This window comes from Drosophila suzukii, chromosome 3 (assembly GCF_043229965.1).
Source record: "Drosophila suzukii chromosome 3, CBGP_Dsuzu_IsoJpt1.0, whole genome shotgun sequence".
NCBI lineage: Eukaryota > Metazoa > Arthropoda > Insecta > Diptera > Drosophilidae > Drosophila > Drosophila suzukii.
The window spans coordinates 77,416,749-77,439,565 of record NC_092082.1 but is presented as its reverse complement, the minus strand read 5'-3'; the positions used below and the strand labels follow the sequence as shown (position 1 = coordinate 77,439,565).

The 22,817-nt window shown below is 40.5% G+C and overlaps 1 protein-coding gene across 3 annotated transcripts; it reads right to left on the bottom strand.

Moving 5' to 3' along the window:
- Positions 1-1,296: 1,296 nt before the first annotated feature.
- On the bottom strand, positions 1,297-22,422 carry dpr15 (defective proboscis extension response 15). Of its 3 annotated transcripts, none has more exons than XM_065866211.2 (7): positions 22,348-22,422; positions 19,632-20,136; positions 13,600-14,180; positions 8,394-8,628; positions 7,024-7,730; positions 6,127-6,232; positions 1,297-2,566 (listed from the first exon to the last, which is right to left on the bottom strand). In XM_065866211.2, the coding sequence occupies exons 2-7, from the start codon at positions 19,690-19,692 to the stop codon at positions 2,265-2,267; spliced, it is 1,992 nt and encodes a 663-aa protein (XP_065722283.2). In that variant the 5' UTR covers positions 19,693-20,136; positions 22,348-22,422; the 3' UTR covers positions 1,297-2,264. The 3 variants fall into 3 exon arrangements, with proteins under 3 accessions (XP_065722283.2, XP_065722282.2, XP_036673832.3); XM_065866210.2 differs by having other exon boundaries at positions 19,632-20,143; positions 22,348-22,417; XM_036817937.3 differs by having other exon boundaries at positions 19,632-20,127; positions 22,348-22,412.
- Between the last annotated feature and the right edge of the window lie 395 nt (positions 22,423-22,817).

Sequence of the window (22,817 nt, the reverse complement as noted above, 5' to 3'; positions counted from 1 at the left end):
TTAAATGTCAACGTTGGTAAAATTTTAAAAACGACAAACGCAGAATTCTATCCGAAAAAGGGTGCCAAACTCGGTTGGCAAATGGCAGCAATGGAAAATTCGTCGGAATTGTGCACCAGAAGAGAGCTGCTGACAAACTGCAAACGTCAACCAATTTTTTCCCCTCCACTTTCCCATGTACAGCAACTGGGAGTGAGTGAAACTCGGTGACAATGATGTTAACTAGAGTGTGAAAACTATGATTGGCTGACAACGAGGAGGAGGAATGTGATGGGATGGCTGGGATACCTCTACATCTCCATATACAGCCTGATTTATGCCATATCCCTGCTCATCTCACCGCTCTGGGGTCGTCACCTGCATCACATCACTCCGCTTTTCTCGGCTCGTCAACCACTTTGCGTACGTCTGTTGAAACAAATGCCACAAACGATTCTCATTTTCATTTTCCTTCTCCTTTAAAGTGCGACCACCGTGAAAACTCCCATATTATGCACTTTAAGATCGAATTAAAGCATGCAGGTGGGCAATTGTACGAAAGAAATGAGGCCATTAAATTGAGTAATAGGTTTATCAGCGGAAAAAGTAAAAGGGAATAATCAAATGAATAATCATAGCTAGTTTTTATAATGTAATTAAACCCAATTAGCATTAATTTGGCTTAAAAAGTAAAGCCTGTTCCATGGCAGGGGTGAATTTCATTTAATAAAATTAAATTAATAGTTTAAAATTCACAAACAGCCATCGACTGGTAAATTCACAACTAATAATCTGAATCCCAACATATAACTTTCACAGTTGGTTTATGCATGGCCACGCCCTCTTCCTGCCCAATAACCACACAAAATTACTGCTGAATTCATTTCAGCAAAAGTTTCCTGCTGTTCAGTTCCATCGGGTGAAATATTTTGACATCCAGTTGGTTTGCAAGCTCCCCGGTTTTGCATCAGTTTAATGCGTTGTTAGTGCGAATAAATTGTGACCCTCTTTTATTTTTTTGCCTCCTAGTTTTTTCTGTGCATGTGTGGCGGTAAAGTCATGAATGAATATTTAACAAACTTGTCTGCAATTCCGGGCCACGTTTGAATATGTGAGTTGACTGGATGGGAATCTGACCAAGAAGGATAGGTGGCATGCATTTTTGAGGCGCTGTGTTACCGGTGTTTCAGCACAGTGAGAATTTAATTAGAAAATGTTTTTTCTGGTTTTTGAAGTGGTTAGCAAGTGTGAGGAGTAACAAGAAGCCATCAAATTCAAATTGATTTCCAGAAATAATCGATTTTACTCCATTGAAGAAATTGTATTTTATTTATTTGTATTTCTCTTATTCGTTATGGCTTAAGAATTATTGCAAACACTTCATTTCGTTTTAATTAATTTTCCATTTCGTTTTTATTTTCATTTGCTTTCCCATAAAATTTAGTGTTGCAAATCAAGTATACGCAACGTTGGAGCAACTCCTTACAATTCTGTTTATTTAGTTGATTAGGTTTCGGTTTTATTTAGGGGTTTCCTTGGCTTGGCTGCGTCTAAAATTTTAGTAAGTCTTTTATATACTAACTAATGTTTACATTTAGTTTTTTTGGCTTGCTTTGGTTAATTATTTGAATGGAACGCAGTAACACCCGTTTATTTACACTTGTATTCAATATTCATTTATAATTATTCTTTATGCATAAAAATGGATTTTTAGTCTTAAAAAATCAGGGGTATTCGTACAGATATCGGAAGGTATACATACATATTTACAATTTATAGCTTAAGGAAACGAAAGAAATTCAAAAATTACTCTTTATTGCGCCAAAGAGCTGAACTATGTGATTTTATTTCATAAAATTCCCTTCAATACCGGTGATTTATATTTGGAGTCTCAATCATTCCAAATTCTTTGTGATTATTTAACTTATATATGATACAACCATGGCAGATTCCAATTGATTAACGTAAGGAAATGGTTCTTATCCGTTAAAGGCGAATTCTGTGCATTCTATTTACACAATTCTTGCAACATTTCAATCAAAATATGCGATATGCCGGAACCTAAGCGTGACTCCCAATATTCATTTACACTCAGATGGAAAACCAATATGGATCTGGTATGATTATTAATGTAACGCATGGGAGAAGGTCGTGAATATATTGCCTTGGTGATGGGTGTCCTCCTTACTCTCTGCTTTAGCGTGTGTTTAAATCGAGTAAAATCTTAATTCGTAGCCTCCTTTATGCGTAAAATCCAAGTGACCAGGCGAGGGCCCGAGGACAAATCAAGTCTTGTCCTCTGCCACTTTGGTGGCACTAATTGAGCTGCTGCCCCTGATGAAGCTGGCCCCTGATTTGGGTCCTCTTTCACCTCCTGCAGCTGGTAGTCCTCCTGCTCCTGTGCCCGGTGTCCTTGCGGTGACTCTGCTGGCATTCGGTTGGCAGATGTCCCTGGCCAGTGCAAATTTAATAATCCACAAAAGTGTCAGAAGCGTTGAAACATTCCGCCAGTGCAAATAGCCGTGACATCCAATTAGCGCACTCCAGCTGACACTGCCCGACTTAATGGCCGAAGCGGAATATTCACCTGCCGATCAGAAGGGAATGGAGCAAAGTTATTCGAAAGCACAGAATGTTGTGGGTTTTTGTGGCACCACCACTACCAAAACCAGTACCAGCACAAATCCCGCCATGGTAGCAAAAACTAATTCAATAATGACACTGCAATCCGCCCAATTTCCCAGTACCCAAATCGCACCCAATCCGCAGGCATCACAATCAATTTTTGACTAAAAATTAAATCCACCCAGACGCGACTCCAGTGTGGCTCAACCCGTCTGTGTTCGATTGGATAAATAAAGTGCCCATTGTAATTAAATATTTCTATTCAAAAATTGAACGGCAAACATGAGTGTGTGTATGCCTGTGGTTTATCCATGCTCATGTGGGTGAATCGCGAGTTTTGTGTACTGCTAATACAGCTGATGGATTTTTGTGGCATGCGTATGTGGCAAATATTGAAACTGAATAGGCATCGCCCCGCAATGAACTGAAAAGCTTCAGAGTAAATAAAGCTACAGCCTGATTCATGGGCAGCTCATTAGCAAAGCCATCGCAAATTAAAATCTAAATTTAACATAATTTAACAATATTTTCATGACCATAAGGAGTCAACAGTTTAACTAAAACTAAGCCATGTTAAATAGTCAATAACATTTTTAATTGAATATAACAACATTTCAGATTTAATACTTTTTAACGTAATAACATACAGATATGAAAACTTTGAAGTTCAAACTACTCAAAGAAGTCCACAGTATAACCACAACTAGACCCTTTGAAATAATAAATTGAAATCAAAATAAATTATAAAATTTATTTAGCTTTTATTGCTATGAACCCAATATATAATGGAAATTAATTCGTTTCTATTTTCTATTTTAAATACTTTAAAGTTCTCATGCTAAGGAGTCCACAAGTTAACCACAGCTAGGCAAAGTGAAATAATTATTAAAAGTCTAAATTAATTATAACATTGTTTACGATTTAATTTCCTTTTAAGCTAATATCTTGCAGCAATACCTTGTATTAAAATGTTCTAGTTCAAACACTTCAAAGTCCTCAAAGAAGTCCACAAGTTAACCACAACTAGGCCAAACTAATTATGAGCTGCGCAGCACTAGCTCTCCCATTTTCGACCTGATATCAATTACCATAACCACTATATGGTTTGTATCCGTCGGCAACGGTAACAGAATCATGCGAGTCATCAGAAAATGAGTCTAAAACGAGCTGTGGTCTGCGGAATCAGTTATGCAATGTGCGGGGGCAACTTGTCGAATATGTATGAAATTACTTATTTAAAATAATTAAACTTGAATAAATTTAAAAGCCGACCGCACGCTGACATTGCCACTTCGCAAAGCGCAGGGGTGAATTGCGAGTTGAACAAGCAAATTAATTATGCCACCGGAAAAAAGGCTAGGGCCAGCCTAGCTGATTTAATAAATCAGTGAGAGAGGAGTGCAATTAAAATAAAAATCCCTGAATAAATAAATGATAATATCATTAAGTTATTAATAATCATTTGTCATGGCACAACGTTGCGCCAGCGGCAACAAAAAATGTAATATGCCACAACATTTGTGCCGCAGAAATGACATTAAGTTTATTAACCTTTTCGCACTTGCACACGATTCGTGGAAAATATATTATTAAAATTATGTAAAAAGCGCAAAGTGGGGGCCTCTTCTGTCTGAAATTTCATTATTGTCTGGCACTCCGCCAGGCAAACAGAAACACACACGCCTACACACATATCTCTGGAGCATTGTTTTTCATTATCCTGGGCTTTAACATCCTTTCACTCTTTTGCCCAGCTCAACGGCAACAAAAAACCGTTGGCAAGTGGCCTGTGAGCCTTTCTTTTATCTGCGTCAATTAGTCGAATATTAAAAATACATTAATTCCTTGTTATAAATGATGTTTGCTTTCGCTCCCGCCCCCTGCCACATTGCGGCCATTTCACAGCAAATTAAATTGTGAATTTAATTTTAAAATCCGGGCGCAAAAAAAATTCTTTTACGATTGTTTGCCCTTTCTGACCTAGACTCAAGCGCCCTTGTAAGCCTCCCGCAGACAGGTCGGCGTTTTTATAACCATTATTTGCAGCCTGACAGTTCTGCCAGTCCTGCCAACTTGTACCTGTCTGCCCGAAAATCCTGCTGCGAGTCCTTGTCCTCCGTCAGGTGCCATCAGTCACAATCGCTCGGCATTTGTTTTGTCGGTTCTCAGACGAGTGCGAGTTAACACTCGGCACTGTCGAACCGTATTGTCATGTGCTGAAGTGCCTCTAAGTAGCGTGCTCCAAGCGGAAAGCGACAGCTACAAATAGCAGTCAAACACACAGGAACACAACAAACACGGGGCCCGGATGAGGAGACGTCGGAGTTGACAGCCAGGAACAGGAACTGGATCACAAATAGGAACGACAACACAGCCGGCGGTCCTGATGGACAAACCATTTAAATGCAGGCGGAAATTTGTGGCAACAAGCTCACACGGTCAAAAATTATGCAAAAAACAATGATCGATTGCATCATTTCACGGCATTAAAATAAGCCACAAAGAGAATTCCTAGAGTGATTGTATTAAATACCGATGAGTTAAGCTTTTATAATATTTTTTTGCCGTATATAGGAAAAAGTGCTGTGTTTGGATAGGAAAAACTATTGTACAAACAGATAATTAAAATACAATTGAATTTAATGGAAACTGGAGAGCATAATACTCTCAAATTAAGGATAAAAATATATACATTTCAATGAAAGACAATAAACCAATAAATTTCAACCAAGAGTTAGGATTTCACCAGGGGCCATTTTAAATTGAATTATCGAATTTCACATATTTTTTTGCTGTGTAGGCAAACAGAGAGACAAATAGAGTAGAATAAGACGAAAAAACCGGACAGATAGCTAACCATTACGTAGCGACATTTATAGGTCAGTCATCGTAGACTCCCAGCATCACTGTCATTGTTGTGGGCGTCCTTGGTCCTCGGAACTCGGTCCTCGAAACTCGGAACTCGGACTCAACAGTGTTGCCCGTCGGACATTGGGCAAATAACGCAATTGTGGCCATTTCGAGATAACAATAAAACTGCAACTGTTCCTTTGCTGGAAACCGACTCTTTCGGTTTGGTTTTCGGTTTCATTTCGTTTCGTTTCGCTGCCATTGTGTTTGCCATTGTAGAAAATTGTGTAAACAAAATAAAACCTCTCAAATGACCAGAACAGTGGTTTGTAAGGGGGCTAAAACAAAGGCGTAAGCAAACAAATTTATTTAAATTTTCTGTACTCCCTGGGGCTCTGTTTTTTGAGGAACTTACAGTTCAGCATAGGTTTAATTTACATTCATAATTGGGGGGCATAATATCGGGGTAATTGCCTCACTGTGCGGATATTTCGCGAAAATCAAAAGTCAAACCAAACACAAACGCATCCGAATAAAATTCAATTAAGCTAAATGAAAACTTAATTCAATTGCCTCGCCACACAGACAGACAAACAGTTAAAGCCGCCGAGGACCTCACCTCGTCACCACCCACTTAATCACCCGCCCACCCGGCTTTCACCACCCCCTTACCGTTCAGCACGTGGAGCACAATGGTGCGGGGGGCACTGTTCGAGGGGCTGCACGTGTAGTTGCCGGAATCCAGTTTGACTACGGCCGGAATGATGAGCGAAGCCGTCTGCAATGATGTAATAAGAGCACACTCGCTGATGAAAAGGCATATAGTGATACAGTGAGGCCTCCTTAATAAAAACTATTTAAGAACTTTTATGATGAAAAAATATATTCCGAAATTTTTAAAAAAGTCTTAAGACTTAAAAGTTAAAAGACTTAAGAAGTTAATTAAATCCCTTCAGGTGGGATCACGTCTTTTGAAATTGTTTAGCTCAACATGGTATCAGAAATAAAACTTTCTTAACATTTTTTAAACTCTGAAATTTACGATCTTAGCTTCAATTTTATAATAATTCTTTTAAGACCTTTCTCTGGAATTTATAATTATACGAAGTTATAACTTTTCAACAAAGTTTTTAGGGTGCTCTGTAAAAGTAATCAAATACCTAACGATGATAATTGGTCTTTAATACATGTTTATTGTCAACAGACACATCTGAAATATTACTTTCCCAACACTTTTTTTATTTTGAATTTAAATGATCAAAGCAAATATTAAATATATCTCCAGTTCAGGAAGTAGGCCTGTCTTATTGTATGGAAATATTATTAAACGGCTGAGACAGCCGTCAGACGAGATCAAGTGTGGCAGGCGCAAACTGCTGGGGCCCGTATTAAAAATTATAATTTGACAAACGTTGACAATAAGAATTTAATAAAAATTATTTTACCTGCCGTCGCATTCACGCCAATTTGCGTAATGAAAAGGCATTTAATGGGAGCATTTTCCAGGGAGGAAAATTGCGAGGGGGCGTGGATGCAGGCTGAGGGGGCGGAATGCGGTAAGCCACTTACTGTTATCTGCTTAATGAAACTGCTGCTCGGCAGCATGGTTGTCGTTATTGTGGCGGCAGTTGTTGCTGCCGCCTCCGTTGTCGTCAGCCAGGTGTTGGTTGTTGCTGCTGCTGCTGTTGAGTCACCTGTCGCAGGAGTTCCTGCTGCAGAGGTGGCTCCGGCTGCCAAGGATGCTGCACTGGTGGGGGCTGCAAGGAGTCCTGCCCCCGTCGTAGTCCCAGAAGTCGAAGATGTTGCATCCACCTCGGCAACCAGCTGAGCTGTCGACGTCTCCGTGACAAAAGCCACTCCTGCAGCAGCAGCAGCCCCCAACTCGGATACATCATTCTGGGATATGGCATCTAGGATGTACGAACGTGTTATGGTTACCAAGCCATTGAGCATCTCCGAGGAGGACGATGTTGCTCCTCCTGTTGATCCTGTGGTTGTTGTGGATACTGGTGTTGCTCCTGTAGTGGTGGTGCTAGTAGTGGTTGTCGTTGTTGTGGTGGTGGTGGTGCTGGTGGTTGGCACTTCCGCTGGCAGATCGATGCGTTCAATTTCCGTACGCCAACCGCGTCGATTATGCAAATAGATTTGCTTCTGATTGTAAAACCAATTAATGAAAAGCGGCGGCTCCAGTGCCTGGCTAATTATGCAACGCAATTTCACTAGACTTCCGGCCTTCACATGTCGCGTTGACTCGCCAATTAATTCGGTTTTCGGCTCTACAAAAGGCGGGAAAGAGAAAGTTAGATGGATGTAGTGAAAGCCTGGCACTCACACACGGATATCCCCCAAAGTTTGCTCTAGAAAGTGCAACGGTCATTGATTTATTGTCTCTGCCATTGCAGATTTATAGGTGTGGTCAGGGGTCGGGGCTTGGGTTTTGATTTGGATTTTGATTTTAGCATCGACTTTGGCGGATGAAGGCCAATGGGTCAGTCAAGTGTTTGCTCAGTGAATTAGATGGGGAGTGGGTTTACGCTGAGCACACATAAATTACACTGGTAGTATTGGGCTTTTAGTAGCACAAATATATAGTACACTCTTAGCTACAAAATGAAATGTCATAATAATATTCAAAATTGTATGTAATAAATATAGGCATCCTGATAAAATGAAATGGAAAAGCCAAATAAATGACTGCTTGTATAACTTTAGAATCGTATTTAATGTGCATATTGAAAGACAAATATAACTTTTATTACAAAACTTTAAAAACTTCATAATATAAATTTAAAATATATAAACTCGAGTAGATGAAAGGAAATTATATATACATTAATATACATTTTTATCAGGATCTCTTGTCATTTTGATCTGTATTTTTAAGTACACATTTCCCCCAAAAAGTATGCTACAAATTATGCTATACCATCCTTACTCACCCACAATCCTTAGATGGACTATCGCACTGGCCTTGGGCTCCGTGGACACCTGGCACTCGTAGGTCCCCTCGTCCTTGAGCTGCACATACTTGATCTGCAGAGACCATCGCTCGGGATTGGGGGAGAAAACCGACTGGAAGCGCTGATCCGCGATAAAGGTGGTCTGGTCCACGGTAAGGATGTGCCCGTCCCTCATCCGCAGCCAGGATATCGGCTTCTTCACCAGCTGCTTGACCTGCCCAAATGAGACAGCAAGTTTACTTTCAATTATCGAGCCATGATGCGAATTGGGGGTTTCAATTTTTAAAATTAATTCAATTATCCCCGCACAAAAGCAATTCAAACAGTAAGTCCCAGCTGCCCGACCCTGGAGGTTGGTCAGTGTGATGATGAGGATGATGATGTCAGCAGAACTTTGCCCTGTTTGCGCTGCCCTACCTCATCTGTAGATGTATACTTTGGTAAACTTGGGTGAGAAGGGGATTGGGGAGCCCTGTTAGGGCGGTAAACAATACCGATAACAAAACGGCGATTCATTTGTGTCAATAATGCCAATAATAATTTAGTAGCAATTTGCCCAAGCAGCCTCCGACCAGAGAAAACAAAATAATTCACATTAAAATGCCAGTCATCGATACGGAAGTGCCCCCAAACCATCTCCCCTCCCAATCAGGTATCTATGTCTGTATTTAAATATGGATATGGATTCCCAATAGCTGGCACGACTTCCTCCCTCTAATTACACTGACCCAAAACAAACAGCCAACCAGTTGAGCAGAGTAAACAGAAATCTCGGTAATATCACAGCGACCATTACCAGTCAACTCCCCCTTTCGCTCAGTGTGATTATCGGAGGGGGAACTAAGTATTGTGGTAACTGGCCGAGACGAAGGCGTCGTGACAGAGGCAAATGACTGTCTTTGAACCACTGTCATCAACTACATTGTCGGTGTCGGGACCCAGACAACGAGGAACTGCAAGGACCCCGGCGACGACGACAACGTCATGATTAGATACTATAATCATTTGCGTTTTATGTGCTTGTTGTTGCCGCCATTGTTGTTGGGGCTGTCGCCAAGGAAGTGGCGCTGGAGAAGCCCCATTCGGGCTGTTATTGTCGGTTGAGCACGTGCTGTCAAAAAGCATCTCCTTTAAATGAATATGAACATCTTTGCCCCGTCGACAAATCAACTCATTGGAGTGGAGTGCCCAGACACCTGCGTGGGCAGAACGGCATCATTAGGAAAATCCCAAGTACATTTCCTTCTAAAAATAAAAGTATAGGCTTTGTAATCTCTTTGAATCTCATTCAATATTGGATTGAGTTTTTAAAGTGACTTCTGCTTGAAATATAGGTACTAATTTTTATTGCTATGAAATTAAATTCGAAATCTATGGATTTGTTTTATTCTCTCAACATTACTGCCTTTAACAACCATGAATTTTACGAAATGGGAGATGTGTTTTATATGCTCGATATAAATCTCTTTCCAGCTTTAAGCTCGAATGTTATCCTTTAATCTATGCAGTTGCTTTTATTTAATACCGAATACCATAATTAAACGCGTTACCTATTGATGTGGCACGTTCGTTGTCGAGCCCATTTAATTAATCACTTCCCAGTGGATACATGCGGAATTCGCATACAAACTGATTTGCCCAGATATCTGGAAAAAATCGAAAAAATCGAAGCCACTGTGCGGGGGGTGAGAGTTTATTAAATTTGCGCCACGGCCTCTGCCAGGAGTATCTCGGCTCTAAGGACATTATTATCGGGCTGAGCATCGACATTATACCCGGTATTAAGTGAAGATGCTTATCCACTATCCACCGATGGGCGTGGGCAGGCAGCCAAGTCAGGACTTCGAGTACGTGGCAAGTGGAAGTAGGTCTCCTGCCTTCCTTCGTCCTTTGTCCTAGTGACTGAGAAATATCCCTGTGTGGCCTGAGCTCAGGTTCCCGCCTGGCATTAGCTAATTTAAATTTTCGCTGCCTCCGTGGAGATTGCGTTTAATTCGGCCGTAAAGTGATGGGTCGTCGACGACACTTATCGAGATGGCCGGGTGTTTGCCATTTAAATATTGTTAATTAGTTTTAGCTGCAGTTCAAACTGCCCCCAAAAACCGTATCACAAAGTCTAGCAACTGCCATATCCACTTCCGCCCCTCGATGGGTTTTATGTGCCTCCAAACTGTCGTCATCATCCGCTCCAGAATCGAGATTGAGACCCCGCGTGAGCATCGTTTTCCATCACAGTCGAGCAGACAGCAAAGTTTGCTCATAACATTGCGAATTTTCGTCTAAACTTGTTTGCAAATAATTTCTTTTATTTTGTTGATTCTCCTCTGTCTTCTGGGTCGCGTCTGCCTCTTTCTTTTCACACAACAATACACCTCAAAGTGCCTGCTTTCATATCTTCAACGAAATAACACAGCACAACATAGCACAACAAAAAAATACAAAGTCGAGAGAAAACTTTTCGCTGAGTTGCCGAAAAAAGCAAGAAAAGAATGACAGGCACTGTGGAGAAAGGGGGGTCTGTCGATTTCGGGTAAAAAATATTCAAGTGCTTGCAGGCAAAGCATTTCTGTGGCTTTCCCCTGCTCGATTTTCACGGCCCTTCGATTCGTTATCCTTCAGCTGCTTTCTTTGTGACGCCCACGGTCGCAAAATGTATTATTAATTGATTAGGTTTAAGCAGATTTGAAGATTATTCCGGGCACATAAATATATACTCGATGCGCTGTGCCAACAGCCAGGAGCGAATATGGGATAACCGATTCTGTGTGTACGTATTTAAATTATCTGATAAATATTTTATAGTAGATTGTTTTTCGGGTTTCAGCAGAGGGTTCTTGATTGAGGGAACATTTTGCCGGCGGGGAGCTTGCAAACTTATTTTAGCTAGTGAGAGATTGCAAAGTTGGCTAATAATTATATTTAAATTAATTTTTTGTGTATAAGATAGATTTTTAAGATATGCATATGCATTTTAAATTTACTTTCTATATAACAAGCTGCACTTTTTCCAGTAAATTCCACTCGCCTGATTAAAGACATGATTGCTAAAGGTTATCTTTCTAAATTAGATTTGAGTAATAATGAAAGTAAATTAAAATACACCGTAAACGTCCTTATAAAAGGTGTCCAAATGTTATATAACCCCATTGCCTTATTACCCCTCGCTGCTCAGCTGCATCTTTTAATTAACTGGGGACGTCATCCTCCTGCTGTTTTTCTTCCCTTGAAAAAGCATCTCAGGGGAATATATTCGCGATGCTGTTTTTTCGCATCTGCAGTCGACAGTTAGAATATTTATTCCTGCAACTTTAAGTTCTGCTGCACGCCTTAGCAGTAATTTCCTGTCCAAACAGTAACCAGTAAATAGTAACTCTGGCACTGGCAGCGATAGAATCCAGCAGCGCCAATTATAATTTGCAATGTGAAACGAGGATACGCGGAAGTGCGGATGTGCGGATGCGGATGCGGATGCAGCAGGCAAAACGCCAAGGAACGACGGGTAACTAAGTTATTAGCGGATGCCAGGGCAGCTCACTCGACCCTCTCATTTCCCCCGATTTCTGCGTACATAAGTATATACTTATGTATAACGAGCGGATGCATAAACGTATATAGTGACAACTATTTGGGTCATCGTTCCTGAGGAGCAGCTTCAAACAAAAATGTGTCTTCTTCGAGTCCTTCTGAACTCTACTCTTCGCTAGGCTATTACCATTTTTGTGACGGAGTCCTATACTAAGAAGTTTGATATAGACACTTCCTTCTTTCTATGAACCGTTTTTACGATCGCAGAAAACGTTTTAAAGCAAAAGACTACTTAATGAAAATTGTTTAAATAATCACTACATTTTTTTAGTGGGCTAACTTGATTATTTTTTAGATGAAAACAAAGCCACTAAAAACAGTAAACCATGTAATGTAATATGAACTTGGGGGTAAGTTTCAAAACATAATATGCCTCTTAAGATCATAAGAAAAACGTTATAAAGGTTTCAAAAATCCCTAATTTACTTAAATTTTGTCTTATAAACCGATATTAGTTCGCGAAAATACACTTTACATAAATTTTAAAATCCTTTTCTTTCAGCCCTATATAATTTGAATAATTTCAAAATTCTTTTCAAGTGTATCCATCTGCTTATGTATGCCCTTTGGCTTGGGCGTGGCATCGACATCGACATCAGCATCGGCAATTTCCGGTTTTGTTTTCGCTCAGTTCCGACAGCGGCCAGCGTAAATTAGTTCAAAGCTCTAAAATGGCGAAAAAAGGAAAGCGGAAGTCGGGCCAATCGATGCCACATCCCTTGGGTTCCACTTCCCTTTCCTCCGCCCCCCGCCGCACTTCTCTTTTGTTGCCGAACTGATTGAAACCGGGAGGAACTGTAGTATCAGCTGCTTATTATAAATTATCAATGATTAATAAAAATGCTTTGTAAATATTTGCACAGCCAACAATTCGACGTAGAACTTCTCTCTGATGGATTGGTTGGTAAACAAAGGAGTATGAAAGAGTTTCGCTCGAGCTGGCTGATTGTATTTTCAGGAAATTTTCCAGCCACTTCTACCTCAAATTTGTTACCCAATTATGTCTTCCAGAGTTTTGTTGGTTTGGCTGCATTCACATTTCTCGATTCTGATTTCATCAGGGAAATCTAATCAGGACCCACTGCCTAATTAAAGGGAAAGTCATGGGCAAATTTACACAACGAAAAATCAAGTCAAAAAATGTAAAGATGGCTTAAATCCCATTCCATTAATATAAAAAAAAAATCATTGAAATTGACAGAAAACATACACTGTCTAGTTTAGTCTAGCTTAAAACCAGCATTTAAAATCCTTTTAAAAACTATATTAATTACATTTTGGCGATAATTTTGCACTCTTTCCAAAAATCTTTATAGTAGTTAGGTTATAACCAGATATTTCCCAATCTTAATTAATATTTATATTTCTTTATGTGTTGGATATTGGCAAATAAGATTATATCTCTATGCATATAAGGCAATATGTTCCTATCAAATCATAAAACAAGTTTCTTTTTAAAGAGACTTTCAAGGGTGCCACAGAGATTCCTATGTTCTTGGAATCACTTTATAATTTAATTTCCCATTACCCTCACCGAATTTATGAAACCCATTCAAAGAACTAAGGGTGACTTTCGGCTCAGTGTAGTTGCTCAACTTACATTGCATGGCAGATAGGCATGGGTGCCGGCCTGGCTAATTATTGTCTGGTAATCATCTATTGTTGGCGGTGGCTTCAGCGTTGTTGTTGCCACCGGGCGGCGGGTTGTGCGCCTCGTTGTTGTTGTTGTCGTTGGCGTCGTTGTGGCGGGCTCTGTTGTTGTTGTTGCTGCTGCTGTTGCTGATGGGGGGGAATCCCCCACTGCATTCAAGGCAATCGAAGCTGCAGATGTGGCGTTGTCCTGCGCTGTGATTCTATAGCTCTGCTGCTCCTGGATATTCCGACTGCTCATAATCAGATTCGCCCCGAGGGCAGCGGTCAGCCGCTGATCGCCATTGTTGCTAATGTTATTAATGGCCACATTGTTGCGGGAGCGATCCCGAGGAGCTGCATCATCCACAGCCAAGGCTGCAGCGGCCATTGTTGGCCCAAATGCTCCGGCTTTGTCCAGCGTCTGGGCCATTTGCGTTGTCGCCGGAATTAATGCCTCGCGCCTTGATTGAGTCCTTTGAAAGGCTCGCCCATTTGTTCCATTGCTGTTTAATATTGATGTCTCCTCCTCCTGCGACTGTCCCCTGATGGCTGGATAATGGGAGAGAAAAGGAAAATGAATAGGTTGTGAGTGGAAATTAATGACTTAGTGTTTTGTTTTCTGTCCCCCAACCATCCACTCAGATGTATACATATATATATTTCAAATGCCATGATCCCCATTTATCTGGAATACTCGTTACGACAATTAAAACGATTTACGGCCCCCGACATTTTTGGTTCAATAAATTAATCTTCATTTTTCGGCTGCCTGCCTACCTCAGCCCGAAAATAGGCAAAAGTTTAACTTGAGTTTCGGGCAAAGTGAAATTAATTAGCTAATTACGAACTTGAATTGATTTGCATTTACTTGGGAATGGAGTGAAGTGAAGAGCCGTTTACAATGACAACAAAGTTTCGGGGGAAAATTCGCGAGGCCAAAAGCTGATAATTGGCATTAAACCGCTTTATGGTAGTCCTGGCAACTCAGGAAAGAAGAACTTGGCCCTCCGCTCCACCTGAAATCGCAATAAAATATATACCAAAAATCGACTATAAATTATATGCCTTTGACACACGATTCGAAAGCTTTGGGGGGGCTTCCCCTATGCAGATTGCTGGCTGCAGCTTCCCATACAAATGCAACGCGTAAATTTTGCCAAATTGGCGCCATAAATTTCGCACGAAACTTTCCAAAAGTCAAAGATAGAAACAGCCAGAGAAAGCGAAAGTAAAAGTGCGTGGGTGAGCTTTAGGGTTGGAATTTACTTGGCAGTTCGTTGATAAGAAAGTCGGCAAAAGGTTGGCCATAACTTTTTCCACTTTGATTTAAATTGAATGAAACTTTATGCACATTTCTTGCTAACTAAACAAGTGTATAAAATGTATCAAGGCAAAAGTGAAAAAAAAGATACAGCCTCCCTGTAGGGAGTTCATATTGTCTTATCCATCTTTCTTCGGTTTTAGGGAGCCAAGGAATACAGTTTTGTCAAGCCAACTAATTTTTAAGTTTGCCTTTTGGAAAAGTTATAATATTTGGTTACATAAGATCCCTAAGCGCATAAGAATATTCAATGAATATTTCTACAATGCAATGCTTTCTCTTGGTTTTTTTGTGTTTCCATTTCACATCCAAGTGTGTGCAACTTGGTCTTAATTAACTAATGAACAGGCATCCCACAGATACACAGAGAGAAATGAGTATCATTAAGAGCCCTTCGACAGCCATTGAACTTCGAGTGGGAAATAGAAGGGAGAGGAGTCGAGGGCTCCGGCCTTTTCTAATCAAGTTCAGCGTATTTGGCCGGGCTCAAAGTAAATGCAAAACTCTGGAAGCCCTTTTAACGATTCTGGCCAAGTCGTGCGTGTATCTGTGTGCGGCTCTCTCTTCAGGACTCAGAATTCAGGGCTCTGTGCCTGTGTGCGTGTGCGAGAGCCTGTGGGTGCGCCAGTGTATGTGCGTTATCATGTTTTATGTTTATGCTTCGTGTACGTGCAATAAAGATAAAGCGATTGCATATAAAAAACTTTTTAATTGCCTGCACTAATGATGCACTGCAGCCAACTTGATTATAATAAAGTTACAAAAATTCCATTTCCCTACGAGCACAGTGGGGAAGGATTGAAAGAGAAAGTGAGTTTAATTGGGCACGAAATTTAAGGTCCCAAAATGTCTGCCTATATCATAATAAATATAAAATAATATTTTTCTTAGCACAAATTCATCCCAGAAACAGAAATGTCTTATATTCAATTTATTTTTAAAAGTTGTACATCAAATTTTAATAAATATTTTCCAAATACAAAAATACTTAGCAAAATCCAACAATACAGTAATATTCAAGTACCGTCCATGATAAATTATCACTAATTTTAACCTATTTCATATTTTTTTGATAATACCTTTTTAATTTATTATGATGTTAAGCAATTTGAAGGTCCTCTCTGTAGCAGTAATTAAATGAAAACGTCCTTTCTTCGTTTCTTTTTTTGTGGCCCACTGTCAGATGGCTCAACTCATTTGCCCGCAAAACATATAAAAACCAACAGCTGCCGTCTGCCGGTCCAGGACCCTCGGAAAAGGACGAGGAATACGAGGCAGTAGAAGGGCGAAAAAGGGGGCGTGTCAGCCGGCGATGAAACAAATCAAAACAGCATAAAAAAGTGCAATAAAACAAGCGAATTACTTGAAAGTCCGAGGCACAAACCGAGTGCAAAGAAAAAATGAAAACAAAATAATAAACTCGAATTATTACGAAAAAAATTATCATTTAGGGCGGCACTGCATAGGGGTATTAAGGATGTTTGGGGACTAAAAAATGGAAGGGAAATCAACGCGACAACTGGCGAAGCCTTTAAAAAAAATTTGCTTAATCTTTGCGCGCGAAAAACAGAGGGAAAAGTCGCAAACTAAAAAGTTGTAAAAACAGACACGAACACAACCCCCTCTGCAGCCACGCCACTGTAAAAACAAATTGTGCGCAAGAGTAAAAAATAAAAAATATATATAAAGGAGACACAAAGTGATGCGGGAAGAGGGAAATCAAGCTGAGCACTTGATGGGGGGTTGGGGGAAAACTTGCGTAATGAGCCTGGGTTGTCGGGGAAAAGCGGATGGAAAACTCTCACACATAAAATGAGCCTCATCATGCAGAATTTCATTGACTCGACGGAGGAGGAATTGGGTAAAAGCTGCTGGGACTGCAGGGAAACTTGAGATGCCGCCTTCTTTCACTAAAATTAACCGAGCAGGCTCCCAAGTCCCGCGGGCATTTTTAGTCGAAAGTGTTTTAATCAAACGCTCCTCTACACTTTCATCGGCCGGAAGCCAGTTGAGTTCGCCGGAGTCGAAGTTTGTCTGCCACTGTTATTGTTGCGTAGTTCCTTGTTTTTGTTTGTTCCCCTCTGTTATTGTTATGGCAACAATAATAAGAACAACAATGGAAAAGAAAAACTATGCCGAAATCGCAGCTGAGCTGCGAAACAATTTTAATTTATAAACTCATTTCCCTGAATAATTTATTTTCTTGTTTTGATAATCTTTTACTTGGAAATCTGAAATTCCCCACTTATTTGTTTTAAGCATTAAACTGAAATTTATGTTGTTCATATCGAACTGTGTTGCTAATAAATAAGGTGATCCGAACATTTGAGCCCATAAAAACTTCTAACTTCACAACTCACTGATATCTACAACTCGTAAACATCAAAATTTGTATTCAAAACTCGTAAATTTAACGATTTATTTACTACCATTTAGAAATGTCCTACACAAAATCTTGAGCGAGATTGTTTTTCGGGGGTGTTGAATGAGTTAAAGAAATAAAATATGTTTATATTTTGTTTTTCGTTATTGAGATATATGTTTTTTGCAATTTCCATTTTCAAAGTTTAAGCTAATTAGCTAGAAATATTTTATTGCTTTTTAACAAAACAAACAAACAAAAGAAAGGATATCCTTTCTGTGTTTTTGTCAGGAATTGGTAATTTTTTTGAAACGAAAATTATCAGTGGCCCATCTAGAGATTCCATTCTCCCTATCACAATCTCCCCAACACCCGTTTCTCTCAGTGTACTCCCCTGCAGGCTGACTGATGTCCGGGACGCGCCTCCGTTGTGTCCGTCTCGGGCTGACAACATTTCGACACTTTTCCTAATTATGATGGGCATGTTGCCGGGATGATGAGGCTAATACTGCCTCTGATGGTGATGATGATGGTGGAAATTGGCTTAACCCCAAGGCGCCCGGCCGCAGTTATGGAGCGGCGTAATCTGGCCGAATCTCCCCCAGCCACCTCGAGTTAACTCGATGCCAGGAGGACTCTCGGCCGGACACTCTCATCAAAATGCCAGCCTAGTTTTCGCCCATAATGATGACAACACAGGGGCGTGGGAAGGGAGATTGGGGATGGGGGCCAAAAACAGGCCGTAACTTTGTGTAATAATTGTTGTTAAGCGTTTAAGTCGGGCGTGCCACTTTGGCGGCTAACCGAGAGGCATCTCGTGGGAAAATAACCCGAGACTTGAGCAACTTATCGCTACCGCAAGGCAAAACGGTCAAAAAGCCAACAAAAGGGGGTTTTCAAGTGGGTTCGGGGCTGAAACGCCCCCTTGAGTTGGGTCAGTTTTGTGGGGGCTACTTCACTTTTCGCTACAAGCATTCAATGATGCTCAACTGGGCAGCTGAATTTGATTAAACAAAAGCAAAAGTTTTTAACTTTTTCGCTCTTCCACTTCTCGCGAACCCCATTCCCATACCCATGCCCCGCTTGTTACCAGATTGTTGTTATTTCCCGTTCAATTGGCAGAATCTCCTCAAGCGTTTCGTCAATCACTTTCATGGCCAAAAGAATCGAACAGCTTGCGATAGGGGGCAAAGCCCAAAATAAAGGAGGAAAGGGGGGTTACCTAGAGGGTGGATGCCAAAGTTGCGAGCTTTTAACACAATTTAAAGCATCCAAATCGGGCGCCTCCGCCCCTGCCTTCCAGGGGAATTCTCCCCATTGCTCGGCCTTGCTGCAGTTTTTTCCACTACACCCAAAAGTTTTCTATTGAAAAAACAAAATTCTGATAGGGCACGAGTGCAGCGTTTGATCGAGTTTGGTTCATTGATGAAAATGTCGAGAGTCACTTTCGTTATGCTTTAGTTTTAACTTTTAGTTTAGCAATTTCTGCCTTTTCATGTTGCCATTTTGATTTTAATTACCTTTCTCTCTCTTGTTTCCCTTGGATTTTTTCTGTTTTTATTTGTCGAACATTGTTGCCCAAGGACTCGCTCAAAAAGGTTCTTTTTTAATTCTTTTTCAAGGAAAAGGTACGAATCGTGAACAATTTGGGAAAACCATTAATTGCTGGTGAAAAGTAAACTGCTGAACGGATAAAACAATTGCCATTAGTGGATTTAAGCTACCCATTTCCAATCTAATCGAAAGTTTTTAATTTTCTATCCTGTTTTTTTACTTTTTCCGTCGGATTTTGCTGGTAACCTAAGATAATTATTACTAACATTTAAAAACTTATTTTCTTTTGTAGTTGTCTCTTTTGAACACTTTTTAATAAAATTTGTTTTTAATATTTTTCCAAATACTTTTTATGACAACACACGTTATTTCGCGATGTAAAAATCTGCGGCTGAGCATGCAAATTTCATGACATTCTGCCAGCACAAGCGTTGTTTTGCGAAAATACCAACATAATTTAAATTGACCCTGACAAGTCAGGCAAAAAATACCAAGTAAAGCCCACTTTCCCGAACACCTTTACAACCTTCCCTTCACCTCAGACAGTCTGCGCTAAAATATGCACAAAGGCCAAAAGATGTACGGCAGGCAAATGCCTTAAATTCGCCCACAAAATGCTTTTAAGCCGCGCATATCAAATTGTTTTCCATGAAAACACGAGAAAAAGATTCAGGAAAAGGGGGCCATGGAGTTGGGGCGACGGAGTCATTTAATATGCGACAAATGTATCGTAAGAAATAATTTCATATTTGACGCAGCTTACCCGGCAAACAGATGAGCAGGGCCAGCAGGATCAGGGGTCCCGGCATCTTGGCCAGCTCCATTAAAGTGCCAGGCAAATTGATAATCCTTGCTCCGTGTCGGGTGTGGAATTGGACGTGTTTCGCGCCCCGAGCTCCTCGTTTCGCGGATATAAGGAGCGTATCGCGTATGGCGTGTAGCGAATCGCGTTTCGGGCTTCCGATTCGGTTCCTTGTTTCGCGGTCCTTGGCCAGCTAAATCCTTTGGCCTTAACTGGGTCACATTGGCTGTCTGTCTGTCTGGCGGCGCTGGGCCGCTGGAGCCTGTGTAAATTTACCCCCTACCTCGGCGGGGATTCCAACTCAGAGTCCGCTGGTGTTGTTTCTCTTGTTAATATCGCGTATACGCCCTGACACGAACTGCAATATCTTCCTCGCCTTGGCGGTTGCTCGGCGCACAAAATCGCAGGGTTAACATATTTTCAAATTGCACTTGCACGGTAAGCTTGTCGGGGCAATCTAAAATAACTAAAAGCTAAAAATGTCGTATGGCTCAGTTGAGAGGCAAGAACAACACGTGGCCAATTTTAAATATTCCCACAATGTGCCCGTCGAGCTGGGTACCCATTCTACCTATCCAACCCGTCCTACGATTTAGGTCTTGTGTTCCCACATACATTCCCCGGCTTCTGTAGATCCTCGGGCCCGTGTCCCAGTTTATGACCGGCGTTTTGCGCCGCATCCTGTTTTTGATATGTTTGTGCAAGTTTTCGGTTGGCCTGGGTAATGTGGGTGCTCTTGGCATTAGTTGCCCAACCAAGGTGTTCCCGCTTTCTTCGGATATCTCTAAATCTCTAAAGTGACTCAAACCTCACGACGTACTTGCAAGGAATAGATTTTGATACGAGGTTAACTATTACTATGGAAAACAAAAATAATGTGACATACAAAAAAAATTTATGAGACTAAAAAAATTAAAAATCATTAAAAATATTAAGATTTTCTTAACTTTTTCAAAAGACTGATTTAATCTCTATTTTTAAAACTATTCACAGCCAGAGAAAGTGATATGCAAATATATGCCACTCAAATCACTATTTCAAAAGGAAATTACCCTTAACTGCCATTTTAGGTGTCTAAAGTACACCTAAGTACCATGAGGTTAATCAGAAAGATGATTGTTTATTATCTCTAGTTTATTGTAAAACTCTAGTGATTTGTGTGGCACCCAAAATAAAATTAAACTAAAGATGAACAAAAAATGTAACATGTATTAAAACTAACGCTCCGAAAACTAGAAAGATAAGTGATAACAAACCTCAAGATCAGTTCAAAATCTAACAAAATGGTCTAATCTATTCACCCTCTAAAAAAGCAGTGATAATTTTTACCAAAATTCTAGCGATTTACGTTTCCGGAACGGGAACACATGTAGTTCTAAGTTGTGTAAGCCTGGGCTGGGCATTCCATTTGACCAACCTCTGCAGCCGTCGCTCGCTCGGTTTGCCAGCTTCTGCGGCTGCTTGTGTTACCTCATCTTTCTTTTACGCCCTAGACTATTTGGCATTAACGAAATTTATTTATGCGGGTGTTTAGTGGGGCGTAAAAGGAGTACATATGGCCATCCGGGCAGGCGGACACGCCCTCCGAGCCAACTTACGGATGCAGGACACGCGCAGGATGAATTGAAAGGATTCTCGATGGCTGGCCAAGGTGTAGGTGGGTCCAACCGGCTGGCTGGCAAAGTCTGGCCAGGAATAATGATTTAAATGCTGTTGTGTCTCTGCCAACAGATGGGCTGTAAGTCGGACCACGAGTGGCAGCCAGAGTTTGAGAAATACCAGGCATACATAAGTAATGGCCGTGGAGTAGGTGGCCCAATGAAGCGTTAACTCAAATGTTAAACAAATGTAATGTTCCGGACGACTGGGTAGAATGCCCTCAAGTAGGAGAACGAGTTCGGTTTCGGGTTGGACCTTGAGCCATCCAAGGCTGGGATAACACAAATAATATTAAATTGATTGCACAAACAAAACAGCAGCGGAAGTGTAAATGATTTAACACAATTCCTATTTCTATTCGCATTCCGCATCCTCGACTTTTGACTGTTGTCCGTCTGAGTCTTGGTTTCGGTCTTATTCTTGGTCTATTCCCGGTCTGAGCCATCTGCTGCCCAAAAACCCTCAGACATTTGGTTCTTGCTCAACGGCGTGGAAAGCGGGAAATTCCCATCTTGTGCAATTTAGTTTATTTCGATTGCCATTCAATTTCGTAACTGTGTCATTAATTCGTTATTGTTTTATATGGTTATTTCAATACTATTATTGTGGTGGCTTTTCTTGAACAGTTCACTGGATATTATGTTTATGCAAAGCTATATATTCTTAAGAACCACTCTTTTAACTAGTTTACTGATTTTATGGACTTAAAAAATAGTTTAAATAGTTTAATCACGTTTAAAAAACCTTAAATCAGTTTGGTTGTATTGTTTTTATTTTGATGTTCATTTCAAATCAAGTTTACTTTTATAAGATAGTTAAGGTAATAATATAAGCTTGTTTATGTTTATTATGATTATAATTATAGATCACAAAAACGTTTTGATTTCTTAAGTTATTAGAATGAATTGATTGGTTTTTAATTTCCACGGTAGTTTTTATTATTTCCACTTAGTAGTATTATATCAATTTCTGCACAAGTGATCACTGTAGATTGTCAAAGATCCGTTTCAATATTAACCATATATAATTCTCCGAGAAGGCTGTTTGAGCGGCTTTGAAGCGAGAAGCGAACCACGCTGGGCACCGGCTAAAAGTAAACTAAGCCAACTGACGACACCTTAACAGGCCAGGCCAATCGGGCCCGAAGTGAGCCGAAGAGTTGGCCTCGGTGGCGTATACACAATGCCCGCTAACAGCGGAAGAGAAAGCGATGCCGCAAGCGGGAGTTCACTGTTATGTTAACTCTGTCCCGCCTGTCAACGAAACAAATGCAATTACACGGGTAAACTGCTCTATTGTTATTGTGCATGTTTTATGCATTGAGCTGTTAGGCAAATTACTCATTTGGATTTTATGTAAATTTCAGCCCCAAAATGCATAAACCCAGAGTGAGACCCCATATTATTATGGCTTAAAGCCCTGACAATTTTCACGACAAAGAAGGCTGCAATCATACCGCCGTTTAAGCCAGCTTAACAGTGCGATAAC

Coding starts and splice junctions, on each gene's coding strand:
- dpr15 (XM_065866211.2), bottom strand. CDS start 19,692: ATGGAGCTGGCCAAGATGCCGGGACCCCTGATCCTGCTGGCCCTGCTC. Junction 8,629..13,599: donor ATGCCTATCTGCCATGCAAT/GTAAGTTGAGCA, acceptor TCATTTGGGCAG/GTCAAGCAGCTGGTGAAGAA. Junction 7,731..8,393: donor AGTCCATCTAAGGATTGTGG/GTGAGTAAGGAT, acceptor CGCCTTTTGTAG/AGCCGAAAACCGAATTAATT.